Source organism: Dromaius novaehollandiae, chromosome 1, assembly GCF_036370855.1.
Source record: "Dromaius novaehollandiae isolate bDroNov1 chromosome 1, bDroNov1.hap1, whole genome shotgun sequence".
In the NCBI taxonomy this organism is placed as follows: Eukaryota; Metazoa; Chordata; class Aves; order Casuariiformes; family Dromaiidae; genus Dromaius; species Dromaius novaehollandiae.
Window position 1 is genome coordinate 94,744,015 of NC_088098.1, and position 22,072 is coordinate 94,766,086.

Genomic DNA, 22,072 nt, shown 5'->3' on the forward strand with positions numbered 1-22,072 from the left:
TGTCTTACTGGAAACATCCAGGAGAATGCTAAAAGACTTTTAAAAGAGGAGATGGCGTGTGATGCAAGACTTTAGATGGGGACCAAGTGAGAGATGCTGCTTATGATACTTTGTTTTGTTTTCTTTCCCCCTGCCCTGTAAAAGTGAGATGGAGAGGAGAGAGGAGCTGCTTAGCCACTGGCTTCAGAGAGTCTGAGGGTGATTTGAAAAAAAGTGCCTGCCACAAGTGGATATTCAGTGCATTCATTTTGGGAGTCCAACAGCTTGGAGGAAATGCCTGTCTTTGAGGTGAGGTCAGGTGGAGGTGCACGTGGCTTACTGTCCACAGGTGAGTAGCAGTCCAGATCAGTGACAGATTGGTTGCCACTTTGACACCAGCTTCTTGCCATGGGTGAAAAAACGGAGGAAAAACAGGAAAAACTGTGTTCAAATCATGGCGAAAACCAGGAACACAGCGCACAGCTCCTGGCCTGCGCAGCCAGCAGCGCCTCTGGCCTGTTAGGTGAGTACAGACACTTGGGAGATCTCCACAGGCATCAGACTTGTCAGATCCCCCCCACCCCATCCTGCGCTCCTTTCTAAGCTAGCCTCCTCGGTGCCGGTGTGCCAGGAGGGCTGCGCAGCGTGAAGCGGTGCGTGCCGATGCCTGCAGGCTGCCTGCAGGGAGCCCCTTGCTCTGCACGGTCCCCCAGGTCTCCAGCGACCACCTGCCACTAATAAAGGCGGTGCCAGCACAGTGTGTTCCTCGCACAGCATTAGGGCAAGTTTTGCCAGCAGATGGGGAGTAATCAGTGTCTTAATTTTTTTTCATATCCGTTTGTTTAATGGATTCAGAGGGTCCTTGTGGTCCGATTGTGTGAATTCAATGGGTTGAATGTTCCTTATAACTGTTCTGTTCAATGAAGAGAGGATTTTTTTAAAGATATTTAATAAGATATTTTCTTCAAATCAGTACAAAAATTTTAAATACAAAATTATTTGCTTTCAACATATCTTATATATTCTGGAAACATACTGAAGTCACCAATGTCTGGTAAACTGTCTGTTCCTGCCAACGTTCCATAAAATTTCTGAGATCGAGCACCACATTATATCACTGGAGTCCTTAGTCAATGTTAGACTGTATTAAACTCTGCATTTAAATAATGGTAATGCCAGTTAAATCCAATTTTAGTTCTGCATGAAAAATTCTAGTTCATTTTGAATCAAAAGCAGTAGCATTAGCTAAGACATTGAAGAAGTGATGAGTACTTAACTTTTTCAACTAACATAACAGTGTGTGATGTGCAGCACTGTACAGGGAAACACAGAAAAATACACTGTTATTTTTAAATTAATCTTAATACTTTTGAGGTGAGATTAGCACCATTGATGAACAGATAGTTCTTGCATAAAAGTAGCTTTCCCCACGTATAGACAAGTTTGAGGCCTGCATATTCTCCTAGACAAATTGGTGACATACAAATACGGATCAGAAATCAGCTTTTTCATGAAATGAAGTCCTTGGGGTAAATTTGCATGATCAGTGTTGCTGATAAAGTTATTGGTTGATCTTAAACAACAAATTAGTTAGCAAACGGCTACTGCTGCTTTGCAACCCATTGAGGAGTAAACTGACTTAATTTTGACTAAGTTGCAGAATATGTGTATCCTCTTAAAAGGCAAATAGATTGCAGGTTCTTAGCAACAAGTACAGAAATCCAACCAAATTTATACCACTTTGCTGTATTGCCATGTGTTGGCCAAAATGTCGTAATCAGATGGCATAAAGGGAATATGAAACCCTTAGATGAAAATTTTGTCACTGATCTACCTCATCTATTTCAACTTTGTAAATGCATATGGAGGCTTTCTGAGCGCTATTGCGCTTGGAGGTGAGGCCCCTGTCTGCTGGAGCTGATGGCAGTGGTCTGAGCCCAGGAACTGCTGGAGGAGGCTCTCGGGGAATTAGTTAGGCCATCAGTACTTATTTCCCGTCATACATGTATTGTTCAGGAGAAAACTGCAGGAATATTTTATATGGGGGGAAGGGAAATAAAGATCTCCAGCTAAGAGAACCTTTGCTTGTCAGGCAGTCCTGCTGTAAAAAAATAACAAATAAAAAGCCACTCAAATTTTTCCATATAATTTGAGGCTGACTTACTCTATTTTAAGTTACTGTTTTCATCTTATAAGTATGATCAATGCATCAGTCAAATACACAACAGGAGTGAGTGACATACACTGATTTGAACCTTAGTACTGTATTATTGTGAATGAAATGAAGTAAGCACGGTATCACAGAAATATATAATGTACAGCTAATATGTCCCCATTGGGTACAAAACAACTGTTTATGAACCTGATACACATCTTTAAATATGTTCACTCACCATTTTTTTTTATAACTAGCTGTGCATAATGTAAAACTTTGTATTTATTCTTTTTGTACAAGATGGTCCAAAACAGTCATTAAATGCATCTCTCATGGTATAAAAGATTGAAGCAGAGAAGAAAGGTTTTGAAAAAAATTTTTTTTGGTCTGATTTTTGTTTTACATGGGATACAATAAATATCCTGAAAAAGACGAGTGAACATACTGCCCGGCATAGAGTCCTGCTGCCTGTTCGGATGGCATTTGAACGTAAACTTTGTCTCCGTGCATGAGCTGCACAACGGCGCTGCCGGAAGCTTGGTCCAGGAAGCCTTTCTTGTACTCGTCGTAGGTGTACATCAGCGGCTCGTTGTTCTTGAACAAGGCCACCCAGACGCTGGCCCCTTTACAGTGAACGTGGTAGGCGAAGTAGTAAATCCCAGGGATCTCACAGGTGAAGATCCCCGTCTGCGGGTTGTAGTTCTGCCGGCCGTTGTAGAGGAGCTTGTCGAATTTCACGGGCACACCGACCCGGGGGAAGGGGGTGAGGAGCTCGGCGGTGAAAGCAGGCATCTCGTAGACAACGCCGCCGTTCTTGCCCTTCTTGCCGGCGTAGCCATAGGGGGGCTTCACGCCATCGACCCCGGGCCCCACCTCAGGCAGGTACTGTCCAACAGCCGGCGGTGTGGGCGGGATGACGACGGGGGGGCCGGGGGGTCCCGGGGGGCCAGGGGGCCCCTGGAGGCCGGGCTGCCCGGGGGGGCCGAGTGCGCCAGGCTTCCCCGGGGGGCCCTGCAGCCCCGCCACGCCAGGTTTGCCCACGCCGGGGAAGCCGGGGGGGCCAGGCAGGCCCGGTTCGCCCTTGGGCCCCGGCAGCCCCGGGGGGCCGATGGGGCCACTGGGTCCTGCAATGCCCGGGATCCCCGAGGGCCCCTGGAGCCCCTGGGCACCGGGTAGCCCCGGCTCACCCTTGGGCCCCATGAGCCCCGGGACGCCGGGCAGGCCCGGCAAGCCTTTGTGACCGGCTTCGCCCTTGGGCCCTGTGGGGCCTGGCAGCCCCCGAAGCCCAGGGGCCCCTACTTCCCCGGGAAAACCTGGCTTTCCTGGGAACCCCTGTAGGCCTGGTTCACCCTTTGGGCCAACAGGTCCTTGTGGCCCCACAGCTCCGCCTTCTCCTTTGGGGCCCGGGAAGCCGACGGCACCTGGGGGGCCCATGATTCCCGGTAGTCCTGGCTGTCCCGGCTCCCCCGGAGGCCCTCCCATGCCCGGTGGCCCCGCGTGTCCTTTCTCTCCCTTAGGCCCGAGGGGGCCGGGCAGGCCACCCATGCCACGTTCGCCTTTAGGCCCCGGAAATCCCGGTTTCCCGACACCGGGGAGGCCGGGGGGCCCCGGTAAGCCTGGCAAACCTTGCTCTCCTTTGCCACCTGGGAAGCCAGGTTGGCCAGGGATGCCGTCCTGGCCTGGCTTACCGACCCCTGGTAGGCCCGGGGGGCCTTGGATCCCTGGCACCCCTGGGGGCCCCTGTAGCCCCTGCTCCCCTGGGGGGCCTGGCTTACCTAGCGGTCCCTGGGGGCCTGGAAACCCAACCATTCCCGGCTTCCCAACCCCCGGCAGTCCTACTGGGCCTGGAGGGCCCGGTAATCCGGGTGGACCTTTTAACCCCGGTAAACCTGGAATCCCAATGCCTTTTTCTCCTTTTGGCCCTGGGATGCCAGGGACTCCTGGGGGCCCTTTCATCCCAGGCTCACCCTTTGGTCCCGGTTGTCCTGGCAGTCCTGGAGCACCTGCTTTTCCTATGCCAGGAAGTCCGTGAGGTCCCGGTGGTCCTTGGGGCCCGGGTATTCCCATGGGCCCAACCTCTCCCTTTGGTCCCATCTCCCCTCTCTGCCCCGGGGGCCCCATGACTCCTGGTTTCCCAGGCATGCCAGGCAAACCTGGCTTCCCAATTCCTGGATATCCTTGTGGACCCGGTTTTCCTTTGGCTCCTGGCACTCCGTGACCTGGTAATCCTGGTGGCCCTGGTGGCCCTCTTGGTCCAGGCTCACCAGGGGGACCTTGCTCGCCTCTCAAACCGAGTACAGGCATTTCTGGGTTGGGAAAGAAAAGAAAAAAAGGTGGAGGGAGACAAAAGGTTATTGTAATCTCATCTTTTGAAGAAACACAAAGGCAGTTTTGAATTGAATGTGTTTGTTGTGATACCTCTTGGTTTTGTGGTAGCTGGGAATGTAGAGCTGGCCAGCAGATTACTGCTTGATGTTTCAGATTAAGAGGATCTTCTTACTGTTTTGCATACCCCAAATTTACATGCAGGTTTTTGTTTCCATAAAATAATAATTTTGCATCCTCTTTGTTTATTTTCTGTGGTGTAAAGCCCTTTGCACTTTACTACCATTTTCCACAGGCCAGATTTCAAGATAGCTTCTAGTAAGTGATGATATGCAAAAAAACCCAAAAAACAAAAAACCCACCGAAGAAACAAACCCCTGAACTTAGGGGCATTCTGCTTTTTGTCCCATATTAGTATAGGCTAATCTACTTCTAAATTTCAGAAGGACAAAGAAGCTGTTTGATGCTCTCCTGTTACATGAGGAGTTCTGGCATAAAAGTGCTTTTGCTGGAGGAGTTTACGTTAGTCTGATGGATTAAATAAGGTTATATCAGCAAGAAGTTTACATGCAGGTTTGACTGCATTTTCACCAAAGTTTTAGTTCACATAAAAATGCTTGTGGAAACCTACAACCTCTACCCAGCATTGCTAAGCTACCAACATTTTTTGGCCTAGCTGTGGCTAATTAGAGCTGTCTCTAAAACATTTCATGAAATATGTTGATTGTCCAAAACCACACTTTTACTCGTGTGTGTGAATATTTAGCATTTTGGGTCAGAGTAAGGGAGCTGCTGCTTGTGAGTGGTTGTGTTGGGGGTTAGCTGGTTGCCTTCCAAACTGCGGATTTTTGTGTTAAGTGGAAAGTCTGGTTCTCCCTGCTCTAAAATGGATGAAGAAGTAAGAAATGTGGAATTTGGGGAAGGAGACAGCTGAGGTTTCAGGGCGAGAGAATCAACTGTTCTTTGTGAGGCAGAAACCTCCCCTCTCTGCCCCTTTTGTGTGTTATGCACATTGAAAACCTCCTTTGCTTGCAGGATGGCGGGTTTGACTACAGCGAGTCGTGTTTGTTCAGAACCTCCAAAAATAGGCCCTGAATTCTTCCATTTCCCGCTGAGGCCAGTGGAGATTGCGGTTACTCCAAACCCTTAAAAAGGCAAAGAGTTAACCAGCAAGCTCAAGGTCACAGAGACACTGTCCCGCCAGGATTTTAGGACAGTGAGAGTTCCTGGTTGCCCTTTGTATTTTGGACATTTTTTGTTGTTGTTTTCTTAAAGATTGTAATAATTTTCAAACCATCTTTACTGAATACTGAAAATACTTGTACGTGCAGACTTGTGCAGTAATACCCTGTACATACAATGCTTCAATTACTCCCATACATAACCTACAGAAAGCTAACTTCAAGCTCAAAAGAACACTTCCATGTTTTTATCTGCAAACCTGTAAGTCACAGAGTTGGACAAAACTGTAGTATTTCCATAAACTCCAAGGTGAAGTCTTGAGGCTCTTAGGTCTTATTTTGTGTCTGGTTGCTGCAGTGACAGTGGCCAGCACCCACAGCCAGGGCCCTGGCCTGTCTGCCTGGGACATCATTTGTCCCTGTCAGAAGGGTATTTGGCAGGTGGGAGGATTTCTGAGGTTTCTCCTAGCCCCAGAGGAGCACCTGAAAAAACCTTCCTCCCACTGCTCCTCAGGCACTTGGACAGCCCTCCGAGCGGCTCGGTGCTGTGTCAGGCCAGCAGCAGCCCTGATCCTCGCTGCTTATTTACCCAGGGCAAACGGTGTGGCAGGGAGATGTGCATGAGTGTGCAGGCTTGGCGCTGGCCGTGCCGAGCCTACCTTTTTCTTTCTTTGCAGCCATGTCCTTGCCGAGCAGAGGCATCTGTGGGACCTCCTTCATGTACTGAGGAAGATGGGGATACTCCTTCCCATACTGCATGTGCGGCATCTCCTTGCCCATGTGCTGCATTGGGATGCCTTCTTTGCCCAGCGGCATGTGAGGTACTTGTTGTCCGAGGGCTTGGTACTGGGGCACCTGGGGTGGCAGCTGCTTGATCCCATAATAGACACCGCCCTGAATGGATCTCACCAGCTCCAAATAAATGGTGACAGCCACCGCCAGCAGCTGCGCAGGGACTAGCAGCACAGCCATGACCTGCAAAAAAACACACCACCACACACAGTTGGCAGAAAAGGTTTTTGCACTGCGCATTTCCCATGGTGACTAATGCAGCCTCATATTCTGCAGGAAACTGCACCGGAAACTCTGCAAACTCTCTCTGGTTTATGCATCATCCTTGTGGCTATCTGTCCTGTAGGCAGGCCTGCGTCTGTTTCTGTTGTAGACTATTACTTGGATACTACCATTACCGCAAAGGTCATTATCCATATTTAGTTTTATATTAACTCTGGTTCCTCTTCTGTTGTTGCCATCCCCATAGTTTGTTTCCATTGTGCTGTGTGTCTTGGTAAAAATAACTGCGGTGCAGAAATTGGGTGTCGGGGACTGGAAATTAAGAGCAATCTGGGCTGGGCTGGGCTGCTTGGGGCACGCTGGAAGGAGTGGGAAGGAAATGAGCACTCACGAGCTGCGTGTCTTAGCAGCGTGAGCAGCAACGTTCAGGCAGTAGAGAGGAGCTAATCACACTGACCCCTACCTACTCATTTCTAAATTTCTGACTCCTGCCCCACCGAGGTGAAGGGGGTAGCTCCCGACTCTCAGAGCCCTTGCGGTACGCTGTTTGCCACCTCAGGAAGACGCCCCTGTGTTGCTTACGCCCTGCCGCAAGCCAGCAGCAGTGGTTCCCTGTATGGTTTCCCCAGGCAGGACCCACTGCCTCCCAGCCCCAGTTGCGATTTGCTGCTCTCTCACTTGTGTCAGTACAAGCAGCACACGGTTCGTGGAGCCCTGCAGTGAGCTCCTGCACAGTGGGAGAGCGTTTAGAGGCATGTGGGGATCTCCTAAATGCTTTTTGCCCACGGAAAATAAATTCTCAACCCCACTTCTGCTGTGCTCTCCCTAGCAATGAAAGCTCAGTTTCTGCAGCTCAAAGTTGCATCTGGGCCTGAGCTCTGTGGCTGCAGAGCAGGTATGGCTCTCTGTCACACGCTTCTTGCCAGTTCTCCTAAGCTATACTTCAATCCTGTTACAGCATTCAGTCAGAAAAATAGGGCCACCTAGGGGCGGTCTGGTCCATCACTGCCTCCTCGCAGGACCAGCTAACCCAGGGGTTTCTTGAGAGATGTTCATTTAGGTTGCCTCTGCTGTGCCTCTGCCTCTGAGGCAGCAGGCAGACGGTGTGTGTGCTACAGTTGGATTATCTCACAGTTCGTCCCACCACTTGGCGTGGTAGCCAAGTCACACTCTTTCAAAACGCACAGGTCTGTTGCCATTCACTCCCCCTCCCCACTTTCTGCCATTTAAAGATGCTTTAAATCCAAGCTGTACACCTGGTGATAGGCCCCACACATACATAATGGCAGAGCTTTGCCAAACGGCTCGCCAGGATTTGGCCCCAGCAGCTGCTGAGGGGTGAGCCGGGGCCTGCTGAGCACAGGTATAACATGGCTACCCTGAGGATGCATTTATTATCCCATCCTCCCACAAGGCACAGCTGAAGGTAGCATGCAGGAGAAGAAAAAGCCTGTCAATCTCTGACAAAGCAGAGTATGTTCAGCCTCCTGCTCCCTCCATCTTTATCCTAGTGCCCTCAGGGGTATCTTTTGTGGGAAGCTTTCTTCCGCTCTCCTGCTGTGGCTGAGCGTGAACTCGCCTGCCCGTAGGGCTGGCGGCAGCCCAGGTTCCCCTTCCCAGGGAATGCTGCGGCAGCAGGCCAGCCGCCGCCTCCGCCTCCTCCTCCTCCTCACTTGGGGGTTGTGGCAGGGCTGGGGTTAGTGGGGTGCACAGAGAGCCTGGGGGCAGAAGGGCCTAAAGCCCAAGGTGGTTGCCATTCACCTTGGGGCGCTTGCAGGCAGCAGTGGCACCCCTGTGGTGGTCGAAGGTGGCAGCGGGTGTTGCTCTTCCTGCGAAGGCTTCAGCAGCACGTCCTTGGAGGAGCAGAGGAGCACGTGGGAGCGGTAGGTGGTGTTTGGGGAAGGAAGCGTTGTTATGGAGGAGGGAGCAGCAACTACCCTTGTTAACACCGTGTGGTCACCGTGTGGTGTATGGGGTTTCTCCTGAAAGGACCTCAGCATGTTTTGGGAGGGTGGGATTTTAGAGAGGGACATGTACCTGGTAGCAGAGGCTGTAAATAGGCCACAGAGCAGTGGCAAAACTCGCTAAGCTGATGCAGTGAGTCAGTGGCGCTTTAGGTGCTGAACCCAGGGTTTGTGACTCACATTTTGCCCACTAACTGCTGTACAGTTTGGCTCAAATACTGAGAGGTTTTTGCCATTGAGTTTCACAGAGAAACCTTTTCTCTGACTGTTCTGCTATCACTGAGATCACTAACTGGATGGCACCATTAGCTTTCATTTAGATTTTTCTCCTTCTGTTTTACTCTTGCACCTGTACCTTCTGGAGCTTCAAGTTCTCAATTCATTTTGCCTTAACAAAGCATTTGGTGAAATGTTCACTCTTCTCTTAAACCTTTCTCCTTCATTTTGCTCTATGAAGTCTATTTCATCTCTCAACAGAAATTAGTGTATGATCACTACTGAAGGTGTAAGTGGATGCTAAATTAAAACTGTACAGGAAACCATTATTCTGATATTTTCCTATTTTTGTCTTTCAAAACCTTTTCTCCTCCAATAGATGTTGTAGTATCGCTGTTGTTCTTAAAATAACCAGAAGAAGGCAGATTCGTTAATCTTTTCAATACTGACCCTAAAGCGATAAGGAAACTAGACAAAAGATGAAATTTTCTCCTAACAGTAAAGAAGCTGAAATACTAGCGAATGAACACTAGGTGGAGCATATGTTACACGATTGAATTTCCACAGTTTGGCTTCTAGGAATTTTAAGGGATCGAATGTAACTAGCGGCCGTGTGGTGAGGAAAAACAGAGCCCAGATATAGAGGAATTTATAAGTGTAGATAAAGCCTAAGCCCAGTTGTTCATCCCTGTTCAGCGAAGCATTTAAGTGCTTCATCTCCATGGAGTTTAATGTGTCTTTTAGCACAGAGCAGGATGTTTTGCTCAGCTAGGGCCCCAGGATGGAGTGTTTTTGCTTAAAACTCGATGGCAATTGCTTGCAAGAGCAAAGGGTCTGTGGCTCAGCTGATGGGTGATAACTTGTTATCCTACTGTAGCTGCATCTTCTTTAGTTTTAGGCTATCCATGCTCTCTCTTCTGTCAGCCTTTCCACTCCCTTGCTTACCATAACTAGTAATTGGCCACATCTTTGACTATCTGTACTTGGACAGGGTAACACTTGTCTCAATTTGCAGGGAAAATCGCAGCTACTGACAAAATTTGCAGTTTTCTCTGCATCTGTTCTAAATGAAAAGCTTCGGCTGTGTGGAGAGAGCAACACGGTGAAAACATAAAAAAAAAAATATTAGAAGACACTGGGTAATTTGGGATTGTTACCGAAACCTAGAAATACAAAGGACAGGGTGGATTTTGAAGAATGAGGTTATCGAATTAATGTCTTGGCTGCTTTGCTGTTCTGGTGGCCATTTATTTATTTATTTATTTTGAAAAAGATAATGTCAGTGGAATAAATGGAGAGCGAAACAGGTAAAATTCCTTTGGATTTTATTTTCTCTTTGTTTTTTTATTATAAAATGTGGGTTTTGTGTGCAAGTAGGAGTTGTTTAACATAGCTGAAAAAAATGCCTATGGAGAGACACCAGTCTGTCCACAGTTCAGGGTGAACTTAACCTCCAAATGACAGTGACTGAACTCCTCTTACCCTGCCAAACGTAATGCATCCCACCTGCAATTTAACAGACATGACCATAGAGCACACTAGATGTTTTTGTATGTGGAAATTTTGAGGGAAATCGGGCAAGACTTTTGAGAGATAGGAAGGTTCCAGAAAACGAGATGATCTCACTGCATCTGTGTTTCCTTTAATGTTTTTGACTCATCATAACAAAAACAGTGTGGCCTGGAAATGACAAATTGGTTCGAATCTATTGTTTTTGGCCTGGCTGGTGCCTGCAACTAGCTTCAGTGGAAGGTGTGGGCTTATTTACTGAACAGCCTGGGACTAGCTGTGACTTGGCCGATGTCTCTGTGGAAGTCGGAGCCTCGCTGGCGTCCTCGCGTGAGCTACCTGGGCCTGGGGATCTGCCACAGGTCACTGGGAGATGGGTAGCAGTGTTCGGGTTTGGCCCTACAGCTGGTCTCTGCCCCCAAAGGAAGGAGGGATCTGACAAAATTAGGCTCGGTGAGAAATGTGCTCAGGTAGTGTGTGAAGCTCCACAACATTACCGCTTGCTGCCTCACTCTGGTGGATCCAGCTGGAAGATCACTGCCAATATAAGGCAAGCCTGTCCGAGGATCTCCAGGCCAGGCCGTCAGTGTTGCAGCTCATTGCTTGTTTCGTCCTAGTCAGCTTCTCTAAAAAAATTTCTTATGTATGTAGAGGGGGAAGTCGAAGGGGTTTTTTTTTTTTCTGCCCTGCGGGTTGTTTCTGAATATCTAGGTGTGTAGCTGTAGTTTGAACACCTCACTAGAAGACTGCCAGCATCTTTAAGTGCCTAAGATCTACTGAAACTCTTGCTCTTGGTTTTTGAAAGAAGCATATAGATCCTAAATGTTGGAGGGGTCCTACAGAACTCATAAATAGCAAAAATACATTTTCAGGTGGTGACAGTGCTTAAGGAAAATACCAGAGTGAGGAGGGGAAAAATCAGTGTTAAATATGCAGCCAGAGTATAAGACTTCCCACATCCTTCACCCTAATTTCAGCAATTTAGAGATCATCTCCAAACACATTCATGTAATATGATCCAATGAGCTTTCAAAGGTATCTGTGAGCAGAACAATAAGCTAGCTTTGGAATGGGATTTTCCTGGGTTTTGGTCAGAAGGCAATGGGTATGTGTCTATGTGTCTATGGCAGGTAAATCAGTGTGTGCATGCACCTTTGGAGAAACCAGAGACTTGGAGAAAACAAAATTTTACCTTAACTCTTTGAATGTCTGAAGAAAGAGAGCGGAGAAGTTGCTGTACCTTCACTTACTGCTTCAGAGATGGTGTGTATCTCTCTTGCTCTAGCAGATGCAGTGTGACATGTCATTTTGCTCTGATCGTTCAGATTAAGACAGCAAAAATTTTACTTTACCTAGGGTGGGGCAAGCAATTTGAAAGCAGAGGAAAAATCATCCTAAACCACAGCGCTCAGCTGGTTGGTTGTGAATGCATGTGGTTTGCTCTTGGGGTGAGAGAGACTGCTGGTCCCTGAAAAAATGCATTTTTACGTATGAAGCTCAAGTGAAAACGTTTCTCGATCATCTCTCTGGTAGAGCTTTTCTTCTGAGAAAATGAGAGAGGGTCTCCCTCTAGCTATTTGCAGTTGTCAGGAGAAACTGAAGACAAAACAAAATGTACCAGTGGTCATAATCCTTGAATTGGTGTGAAGGAATAATGGCTGTTTAAAACTAACTGTGAAGAAGGTATGGAAACAGTGATGTCTGTCCACATGGGGCTTGAAATCACAGGTGGCCTTGCAAAGGGTGGAAGCCAGGTCTTGATTAACCAGGTCTTACAGGGAAGTAATTGCTCTTTAACCAATTTTTGAGTTAAGTGAAATTTACCCTGAGACTAACTCTATAGGCTTCATTTACTACATCTTGATTTTTTTTAGTCAGTGAATTGCTGTGTTTCCCAAAGATGCATGCGGCATGGTGAGTAGGCCTTGGTGACTTGAACTCCTCTACCCTGAAGTACCTTCCATGGGAGCTACCTAAATCTGTGCGGACTCATTTCCCACTGCACAGAAGGGATGGACTTGCTAGTGCTCAGGTTTCTGCATGGAAAATGACTATTGCAAAACTCATGAAACAAATCATAGCAACTCTGCAGAGTCTGTGTCCAGAAGAAGGCTACTAAAAATGTTTGGCGTGAGAAAGCTAAATTCTCTATGATGATTTTTACTTGAGAGTATTGCTTGTGGCTTTAGATGGACAGTAGCCCGCAGCGGGCATTTCCCTTGCTACCCCCAAGCTCACAGACAGGTATGTGGCAGCACATGCTGAGTGCAAAAAAAAAAGATGCTTGGAAAGCTGTGAAGTCTTTTACAAGGTAATGACCATTGTTGTTGTTTTCATTCTTAGTATTACTTTGATGATCAATTTGATAACAAACAACCTATACTGTTTCTGTTCTGTACGATATTGTTCCCTTAACCCCCCATGTGTTACACATGCAAACATGCACGCACATGCATCTACCGCAAATTTCTTTGGTTACAGTCCCGCGAGCTGAAAAAGCAGTAGACATTTGCAAACTAATTATGTGAGCCAGCTAACTTTCTTCAAAGAAACTTAGCACAAGCTGAGAGGAGCAGCTATAAAGAGGGAGCATTGGATCAAGGCACTAGTTCATGTATTCCCACTTCACACCAATGAGTAGCTGGAGTGACTTCCAAGGGAGGATGTCTTTATATATGAAAAGTCAAGCATGTGGTGTTTTCATTCTTGCAAGCAGTACAGTAATGTGTAAAAGACTTGGACAGTGATCTTTCTAGTAGCACATAGTTGTTCAGTTTTCAAAGACATAATTTCAAAACTTAATTTTGGTTAAAAATTGAATCTCTGTGTCACTGAGCTCCTTTGAGGGCTACTTTGTCAGTCACTGAGTACCTTCCGAAGGGATTTGAGGACACTCCGTACTGTAAGGAGACTGAACATTTAGGGGGAACTCATGTTTCCAGAGGAGTGGAAAAACCCAACAACTTTCTACTAGCCAAATAACTTTGTATTTGCTCAGTGCTTTGGTTGTCGTTTAATACAAACATTACCATTTGAATGTAAAGCACTCTTCCATCTTTCTGTGCCAAACAAGATTTTATGTCACTTGAACATATGTTTTCAAATTTGCAATCAAATTAATTAAACTCTTAGTTCAGGGGTTTTCTTTTTGAAAGTTCAGTGCTAATCCGCATAAAAACACGAAGGCAAGAAAATGCAACCGGACACAAATTTCCTGTGTAAGTTAAGCACTTTCAGAACACAAAATAAGACTAGCTGCATTGATTTAATTTTATTTTCAGCAATAAAAGATGCAAGGATGGTAAGGAAGAGAGCAATCTCTGTGCTAGGGCTTAGTCAAGCTTTCAGGAGAAAATGGTTGTTCTGTGCCTGACTTTAGCCCAAGCAAATTTAAGGTCCTTCATCCTTTTACCTTTAACCATGCCTACAGTTCCACTGAAGTTAATACCTGTTTCTTTAGCAGGCCGATAGTTTGCCTTACTAATGGATCTATAATGGTCTGTATGTATATGCAGTAGGAAAGAGGTCATGGCAAACTGGGATTGATGTTAAAGGCAGTTCTGTGTTCTTGTCTCTTGTGAAACTCTTCCACAGAAATTAAGTTTAATTGTCTGTCCCCCCCCTTCACTGTCCACTCCAAGGAAACAAAGTAGTGTTGCATGTCTGTGTTCAATTTAGATTACCAAGAAACAGCTATTATTCAGTATGTTAAAAGTAAATTAAATCATATTTTGCTCCAGGTCTAACAACTGTAACTGATTATCATGTGGTATTTAGTAAATCTAAGACAGTCATAACAAGGATTGTCAAAATAAATGTTTTAAAATATACACATGCATAAACCTGCTGCTAATGGGGAATATTCAACATGTGGTGGATGCCTATTTCTAATTTTTTTTAAATTCAGAATGGTGCCTAAAGTTACTTTCCTAGAGAAGTGTGAAAACATCTAAAATAAATGGTTTAATCTTAAAAAAACAAAAATGAAAAAACCCCTGATAAACAATAAGCTAACTTTGGCTTCAGTGATAATTATATGGTCTTTTCTTGCAATGCTGGGGGGGGGGGGTATCTCTATTCATTTTTGGAAATGAATTTACAAATGGATAAAGCAACTGCCTCTACCACAGTCTTCTCCAAATACACTTTTCATGTGCTCACATTGGATGGTCACCTAGCCATCCTTATGAAAATGGCACCCCTAACTTCCTCTGCTTCTTACTTCCAAACAGCATATATATCCTTGCATGTCTCTGCATATATATGAACATATTTGTCTGCATACACTTACAGACATGTGTACATCTATATGAAAATACAAATCTTGGGACTGGAGGCAACCAAGATGAGAAAGGAGAAATTAGGCCACGCAGACCTAATTATGCTGTCTTTAGCCTTCTCACCACGACCAGCCTGCTGTGAGCATACCTACGTGCACCCAGGCAGGCATCTCCATCTCTCTGGGCAGGGTTAGTTTGGCATCTCTAGGCTCTGATTCCCAGGCACTGGGCCCTACCAGTTAAACAAAAACACTGAGTTCAAGATCCACGATGGTATTCAGATGCCTGATTCACACTGACCCTGGTAATTAATTTCCATTAGTCTCCTAAATGCATTTGAGGATCTGGCCCAGAAGCTGTTTGCTGGAAAATGCCTGAAAGCTGCTTGCTGTCAGACCGCAGGGAGCTGTGAGAGGACGAGTAAGTTGGGCAGAGCCGGCTGGGTGACCGCAGTCCCCAGGGCTGCAGCTCTCTTTTGCATTGTGGCATGTACTCATTTGCACGGACTGGCATTTGCCCTCGGGGCAGGGAGGAAGGACCATCCTACTTGGTGGACTGTTGGCAGAAAAGCATGCAAATTTAATTATGGGATTAGAATTAACTGTAGGTGAGACTTAGCAAATATCTGCCTTTTTGAATACGTTTTCCTGTTCTGTGATACAGCATGCACTTTTCCTCTGCCTGACGCTCTTCTCTGGGCAGTTTGCCTACAGTCTTGGTGGCAGCCACCTTTAATGGAGGCCCTTGAATGACTGGCCGCTAACTCCCTGTTTAGCTATATCAGGCACATAAACCCGAATCCGGTAATTTGGAACACGCGAAATGTGTGGCGCTGTCCATCTGCTTATCAGCACGTAATCGCTCCTCTGGCGCCGTGCCCGGCAGCCGAGGCGTTCAAGCACAGACTGTTTACTTAACGTGTGAACTGAACTGAGCTGAACTGATGGCTGCTTCTCCAAAGTGGTGTTGCTACTGTTTCCTGCGGGAGAAGCTCTTATGGGGCATGGTCACTGACACTTTCGGAGGAATTTGCCTTATCAGATGTGAAGAGTTTGCTCTGTGTGGCCCACTAGCAACGAGACACTCACTAGTGTTTTCATGGAAATGCTTTTATAGTCAACCAGCAGTCTCCTGGGGGGAGTTGTTAGTTTGGGGATTGTTTGGACGAAAACGGCTCACATCTGCTGCCAGCTCCATACCCCAAAATAAATGCAAAGACAAACAACTGGAGGTGCACTTCAGACCGTAAACTGCTTGATCTAGCAGGCTGACCTCTAAGTGTTGATAACTAGCTGTGGTTGCAAAACAGTGTGGACAAAGAACTACGGACGGTCTTTGGAAACCTCCTGTCTCAGCTCTCTCTCATCACTCTTGGTCTTACACTGTCCCGAGATAGGTTTTACTGGCAGCATGCAGTAGAAGTCTCCACTGTTATTATGGTACAACATTGCATAAGATAGTAGCTCTCATTACATTTAGGAAAGCTTGTATGTTTATGCAAAGATCCCATTCATTAACATCAGCAAGACACAAATAAGTACTAGAGTAAGCATTTTTCTTAAACATGCTCCTGTGAAGTGGCAGTGGGGGAGGGAGGGGGAACCCTCCCGATCATGTATTATTGTTTTTGGTAATGACAATGATTTATCTTCCTTGCAACATCTGTAACTATCATCTATCTTTTTGTGTGAATAAGCATTATGTAAGGCTAGGAGTACAGGTATCTGTAGATATAAAGTTCACGTAGGTTTTGGTGGTGATGTGTTCTTCCTGCCCTGCCTTCATACTAGCTGAGCAATGCTCAGCACCAAACCTGAAGAGACTAGGCAAAAGTGACCAGAAACTGACTTTGTGCTGCTTTTGCTCTTGAGGCTGTAACAACTGCCGTTTCGGTTGCCGGTGCTGGGCAAGGCCTGGCTTGCTGTGTACGGTCTGTCTGCCATCCTCGGGCAGGCTGTGACAAACCCGGACGGCAGAGCTACATGCACACAGCTGCAGTGCCTGCCCTTAATGACAAAGTGCTGGAGAGATGTTGGGTACCTATGTAGGTTAATGCCACGAGAAGAGCATGGGGGCTCCCTGCGGCGGCATGACGTCCTGTGGCATTTGCTCTGGCGTCTCTCAGGTCCCTGCTGCGGGCCGGAGGGCTGATGCATTTGAAAGGGATAAGTTTTAGTGTCTTTAGTATCAGTGATGAAACAGGGACTTTCTGATGTTTAGAGCTATCATTCCTCTCCTCTTCCCTCTTCTTTTTAGCAGTGCATGCATACTGATTTAGTTTAAGCACTTTACAGAGGTCCAGAGGGAAGCAATCAACCCCTGACAGGGCGTCAAGATCTCAGTTAAGAAAAGAGTTTGATTCTGGGCAACTAGCTCTTTGGTTGAAGTCTCTGTTACAGAGAAACTGTTTCATGTGCCCCTTCATAGTGATCATACTTCAGACTTTGCAACCTGGACAGCATTTGCTTTAACAGTCCTGGGAATTCTTCAGCCATAAAGCAAGAAATCTGTGCAGAAATCTGAAGTACTTGGCTTGATCCTCATTTGAAACAATTTATTGTTCTCTGTGACTCCAGTTGCAATCCTGGGGCCTTACGTGTTGCCTTCTTGCCATAAAATTTGCTTGATTGCCTCTTTCTGGAATTGGCAAAGCACAGCATTCTCTGTTCATTTTCTCACTTTGATGGTGCACCAAACGTGTTTTCTTAGCTCTTGCTCTCATGCCGCTTCATGACTTTTTTTTTTTTTTCCTCCAAATAAAAGCAAAAGGCTTTGGAGACTGTTTCAGAGATGAATTGTTACCACTTACAATATTTCTGTTCACTGTGCTTTGATGAGCCTGTCAAGAGAGAGCAGCTTCTCCTTCCCTTATTTTCCTTTGCTGTGTTCTGACTTTACAGCTCCTTGCAACCCCAAAGCCCCAGTCCAAGAGAGATATGAAAACAGTTTTAAAAACTCTGCAAAATGTTTTTCTTGAGAGAGAAAAAAACAAAAACAAAAACCCCCTCTCTCTCAGACAATTTTTTTGGAAGTGTATTTGCCATTAGAAAGAAAGATTCCCACCCTTTGTGTACTTTCCCTACCTCTGTTCAAACAGTGGAAGAAATTATCTTGCCTTAGAAGGTTAAATGTACTAGACTACTCCAACTGACAGAGACCAGTGGAGGATGTTTTAAAATTATTTAGCATCAGTTATTTTGTTATTTTACTTTCAAATGTTACAGATATTGTCATATTTGTTAGGATGTGCTGATCTTGGTCATGACATGACACTGCTCCTTTCACACAAATCAAGCAGATGCTATCTAATGATCATACTTTCTGAAAACATAATTTTTTTTCATGCCATTTGTCTCAATGAAGACAAAACAGCAACAAAAGCCAAACACACATTGAGTTAAAACTATTTAAAAACTGGGCTCTTAATTTTTTTTTAAATGGCATTTGCTCTGTGGGCCGTATCGTGGGTTGACAAACTACAAGGTGCTGGATCTTTGACAGTGGTTCTACATATGTAAATCTCTTATGATCTGGGTGCAATCACCACCAAAAGATCTAGCGTGCTCCTCTATGCTGCCACCGCAGCTGAACTGCATACTTACCATGTCATCTCAGACAGATCTGCCCATAGAGACCTTCTGTCTTTCCATCCTGCTTAGCAGGTAAAACGTGGTTCTTATTCAAATACACTTAATCACACAACCACTCAACTAGTCAACAGCCAGAGGGACAAAGAGTGAAATCGTTGGGACCTGTTAACATGTACAGACCCTACACAGAGGCCAGGCCTCTTCTCAGTCTACAGATGCAGAAATAAAGATAGCCTGATGCCATCGAACAACTTTCAAGCTGAGTTTTGAAATGCACCATGTAGGTTTGAGTCAGTGAATACTAATAGCAAATGTTTGGCTTGTCTCTCCAAAGCACAGCAGAGAAAAAGAATAGTTCTGAAACAAACTTTTTAAAAAAGACAAAAAAAACCCCACTTATCCTAGATCCATGCAAATATATACTGTCATTCAAAAATCTGTGCAAAGTAAGAAATAAATCAAGTTAGAGTCAGATTATCTTTTCACAGAAGTCAATACATTGACTTGAATTTCTTTTGGATTAGATCCCAAAGATGCCGTGAGACACAGTCTACTTCCTATATGTGATCCAATGTGCTCTGGTTAGAAGCACTCGGAATTACTGTGGCCTTCACCTTGGAATAACCCAACCAAGAGCTGAAGGAAATCAAAGCCAAGAACTGAACAGTCAATGCTGTCACTCACTTAAGTTTTCCCAGCTCTGTTCCAAGAGAAACAATACAAAATTGAGTTCAGTATAGCCATTTGGACCTGTGATCGTTGGTAACTGAGATGAACAAAGACAATAAAACTGGTCAGTGCTCAGCTCTCATGTTTAATTTTCATAAAATGTCTGCAGCAGGAATTGCCACTTGTATTTCTGTGGTATTGCAGCCAGGACGAGGACTACTCCAGTGGTGATGGGCTGAGGAGCCTGTTGCTATGCGGCTTCTAAATTGGATCAAATGGGGGCCTCATGCTCCTTGCAGCTGCCTGCAGCGTTACAAAGCAGAGGTGGGTTTTGAACCACACAAGGAAATATGATTGGGGGGGGGGGGTAACTAAAGCACTCTTGCCCATAATCCAAGTGCCCAGTTAGCTGTTGCCTGAGCCAGCAGGCACTTGAAGTCCTCTGCAAGGGACGTTTTCTCCAAATGCATAAGCCTTTCTGAGTGCAGGGAGTGGACCGGAGGCTCCCTTTGCCCGCTGAGCACCTGGCCAGCTTTGTGATAAAGTCATGTGTCCCCTTGTCCTCCTCCCCAGGCCTCCTTGCGTGTGCTGTGTGCATCGCGGCAGCTCGCCTCCCAGCTCCTGCTAGCAGTTGGCTGTAGCCTGGCACTCGGGGCATGCTGAGGAGGTAGGAAATGTGCGCTTGAACTCCCTTTGATAAAGTGGGGACTTAATCCACCCTTCCACAGCCTGAGTAACTGCTCCAGCTGCTGATGGCTGCTCAGATTTTGAAAGAAAAAAATTGGCACCCACCTTCAAAAGAGGATTTGGGGCTCTGAGTTAAGAATAGAGGGACTTGCGTCTGTGTACTTCATTCACCAGAAGGCACTTAAACCCGCGGGAGAGCTAGGATTTAGGATGAACTGCAGTCTTTTCCTATTTGGCTGGCCTAAGCAGTTCCTCAAACAGTGGCTTTTGTGAATCCCCCTCTGAGGCACTTAACTCTCCTTATGTGCATATATGGAGTCTCAGCAACTAATTCAGGCATGTGGACTCCATTAGGGAGCCAGATGCACACATCCCTTCATGGATTAGGATCTGAAAGAGTCTGTATCCTCTGTTGTCAGTCAATTAAGGCCTCCATTTTCCCTGCTCAGTCCTCCTCTTTATTTTAAAATCCAGATTTTTTGAAGCAGATTTTTTTTTTTAAATTTTCCTTCTATTTATTCAAAGGAGTGTTTGAAGCAGGTGCTAGCTATTTCCAGGATGATGCAGCTAAGGCAGCAGTGACTACTTTCATAAAATCTGGAGTTACAGAAATCAGTGCACTGAAGTGAAATCATGTTCTTCCCTGTAAGCTTTCTCCACCAGGTTCTCACTGGTAAGTTCATGGCTATGTACAGTCCACGCCTGAACCAAATCAAAAGCAAATCCCCCAAGCAGATATTTCACTAGGAAGGCAAAGAGAGTCTTATTTCTTCAGAAAGGGAATGGGTATTAGCAATGCTTATAATGATATTTGTTTTGTTTTGCCTTTTTTGTGGGATGGAACACCTATTTTAATTCTCAGTTAATTTTGTGTTAGGTTGAGAAACTTACATTTTCAGGTATTAGCAGAAATCATGTATTCTTAATAAAATATTTCTAGTGTACTTGATGAAAGACTTGTTTAACCATACTAAGGAAAGAGGCAATCCACAGTACATAATTACAGCCCACAGGCTCAGGGTTTGTTCAGAGAGTTTTTTCAAGGCTGAGCTGTATTCCCTGAAAATTGCTGCAAAATTCTCAACAAAATAAACAAATAAGAGGGCGATTAGATCCTGTGGAACTGAGCTCCTTGAAGGACCATACTCGTGAGCTGTGCTGCTAAAGTGATCCAGGGACTGATGTTTCCAATAGATGCAAATGTTTGCAGCTTTGTGAGCTACAAAAACTTTTGAGGTCTCACTTGGCAGGTGCCAGTACTTGACTCAGGGTGCAGTTTAGGCTGTGTTTAGGGTAGCGGCACTTTACTGGTGAAGGACTACTGAAAGGCAACGTGCTTCTAACCGAGAAGCAGCCACACCAGCACATGTGAGCACTATATTGGGGTAGTGAGCCCCTGCCTGTGTGTGCGTGCACACACATATAGACACACACACGTGCCATGCACACAAATGAAACAAGCTGTAACAGTTAAATAAATAAATAATCAGAAACACCAAAGTCAGCTTTGCTGGAATTACTGCATCCCTGAGTAGCTTCTGCTGGCGTAGCATATTACACCACTGGCCAACAGGACTGCCGAGCCAGGCTTCACTGCAGCCTGGAGGAAGACGTGCCTGGAGAAAAGCTGGGATAAGAGCTGAGGGAACGTGTGAAGGAATTAACTGAGATACCAGAGATTTAACAGCTGTCTGGTTAGAACTGAGCTATAATCTAATTTCTTTCCTCCTCATTGATTTAAGTTTTAATAATAAGCGAGCAGTGATTGTTCTGGCCAAAAAAACAGGAGTCTGTAAAACCTGTGGGACTGTACGGTATCCATGTTTGCAATCTGTAGCTCTTTATTTTGATACCTTTTCCATCATAAGTTGTCAAAACCAACATTACAGAGAGGGGAAGTAAGGCAAACTTATGGGGAGCTTTCATATGTTCTTTTAAAAAAATAGTAGGCAAAATATAGAAACTACTGTCACGTGGCAATGCCACTCCTTTTAAATGCAGATTTGGAAGGATACATTTAAAATAGTAGCTATAGAAACAAAATTATCACCTTCCTCTTTTTCTTTTTACCCCAAAAGGCATCATCAGTAGTCAAAGTCACTGAGAAACTGAAAAAAAAACCCCATGCAGTATCTTTCATTTTTGACAGTTTTGTGTCTCTTGCCTATTTAGGCTGCAGTTTGTTTAGGTCTGGGATTATCTAGTAATGTGTGTTTGTACAAATACCATAAATCACCTTTGGGAACTGCTTTTGAATTCTACCAATGTCTCTGCTTTTCCCAAGTTCCTTATTTTACTGCTCTTCCCTTTATGACTAATAGTTATATCTTGTTTTATCCTTTCTTGTACTTGAATTTATTCCCCAAATGATGCAGAGTCTCTTAACAATGGTTATCTGAAAATGATTTACATTTTTGATATTAAGATTAACGATTATGTGCCATTATATCTTTGATTTGGAATGAAACCCTCATCTTAATTAAATGTGACACATGAAATACAC

General features: G+C 45.4%; 1 protein-coding gene across 5 annotated transcripts in view; it reads right to left on the bottom strand.

Moving 5' to 3' along the window:
• Positions 1 to 1,357: 1,357 nt before the first annotated feature.
• COL8A1 (collagen type VIII alpha 1 chain) overlaps positions 1,358 to 22,072 on the bottom strand; it is a 136,696-nt gene continuing 115,981 nt past the window's right edge. For all 5 annotated transcript variants that reach the window (XM_064520894.1, XM_064520897.1, XM_064520889.1 and 2 more), the window contains 2 exons: positions 6,300 to 6,615; positions 1,358 to 4,440 (listed from right to left, as the gene is read on the bottom strand). In XM_064520894.1, the coding sequence (XP_064376964.1) occupies positions 2,534 to 4,440; positions 6,300 to 6,612 (2,220 nt within the window). In that variant the 5' untranslated portion in view covers positions 6,613 to 6,615 and the 3' untranslated portion in view covers positions 1,358 to 2,533. The remainder of the gene's footprint in view (positions 4,441 to 6,299; positions 6,616 to 22,072) is intronic.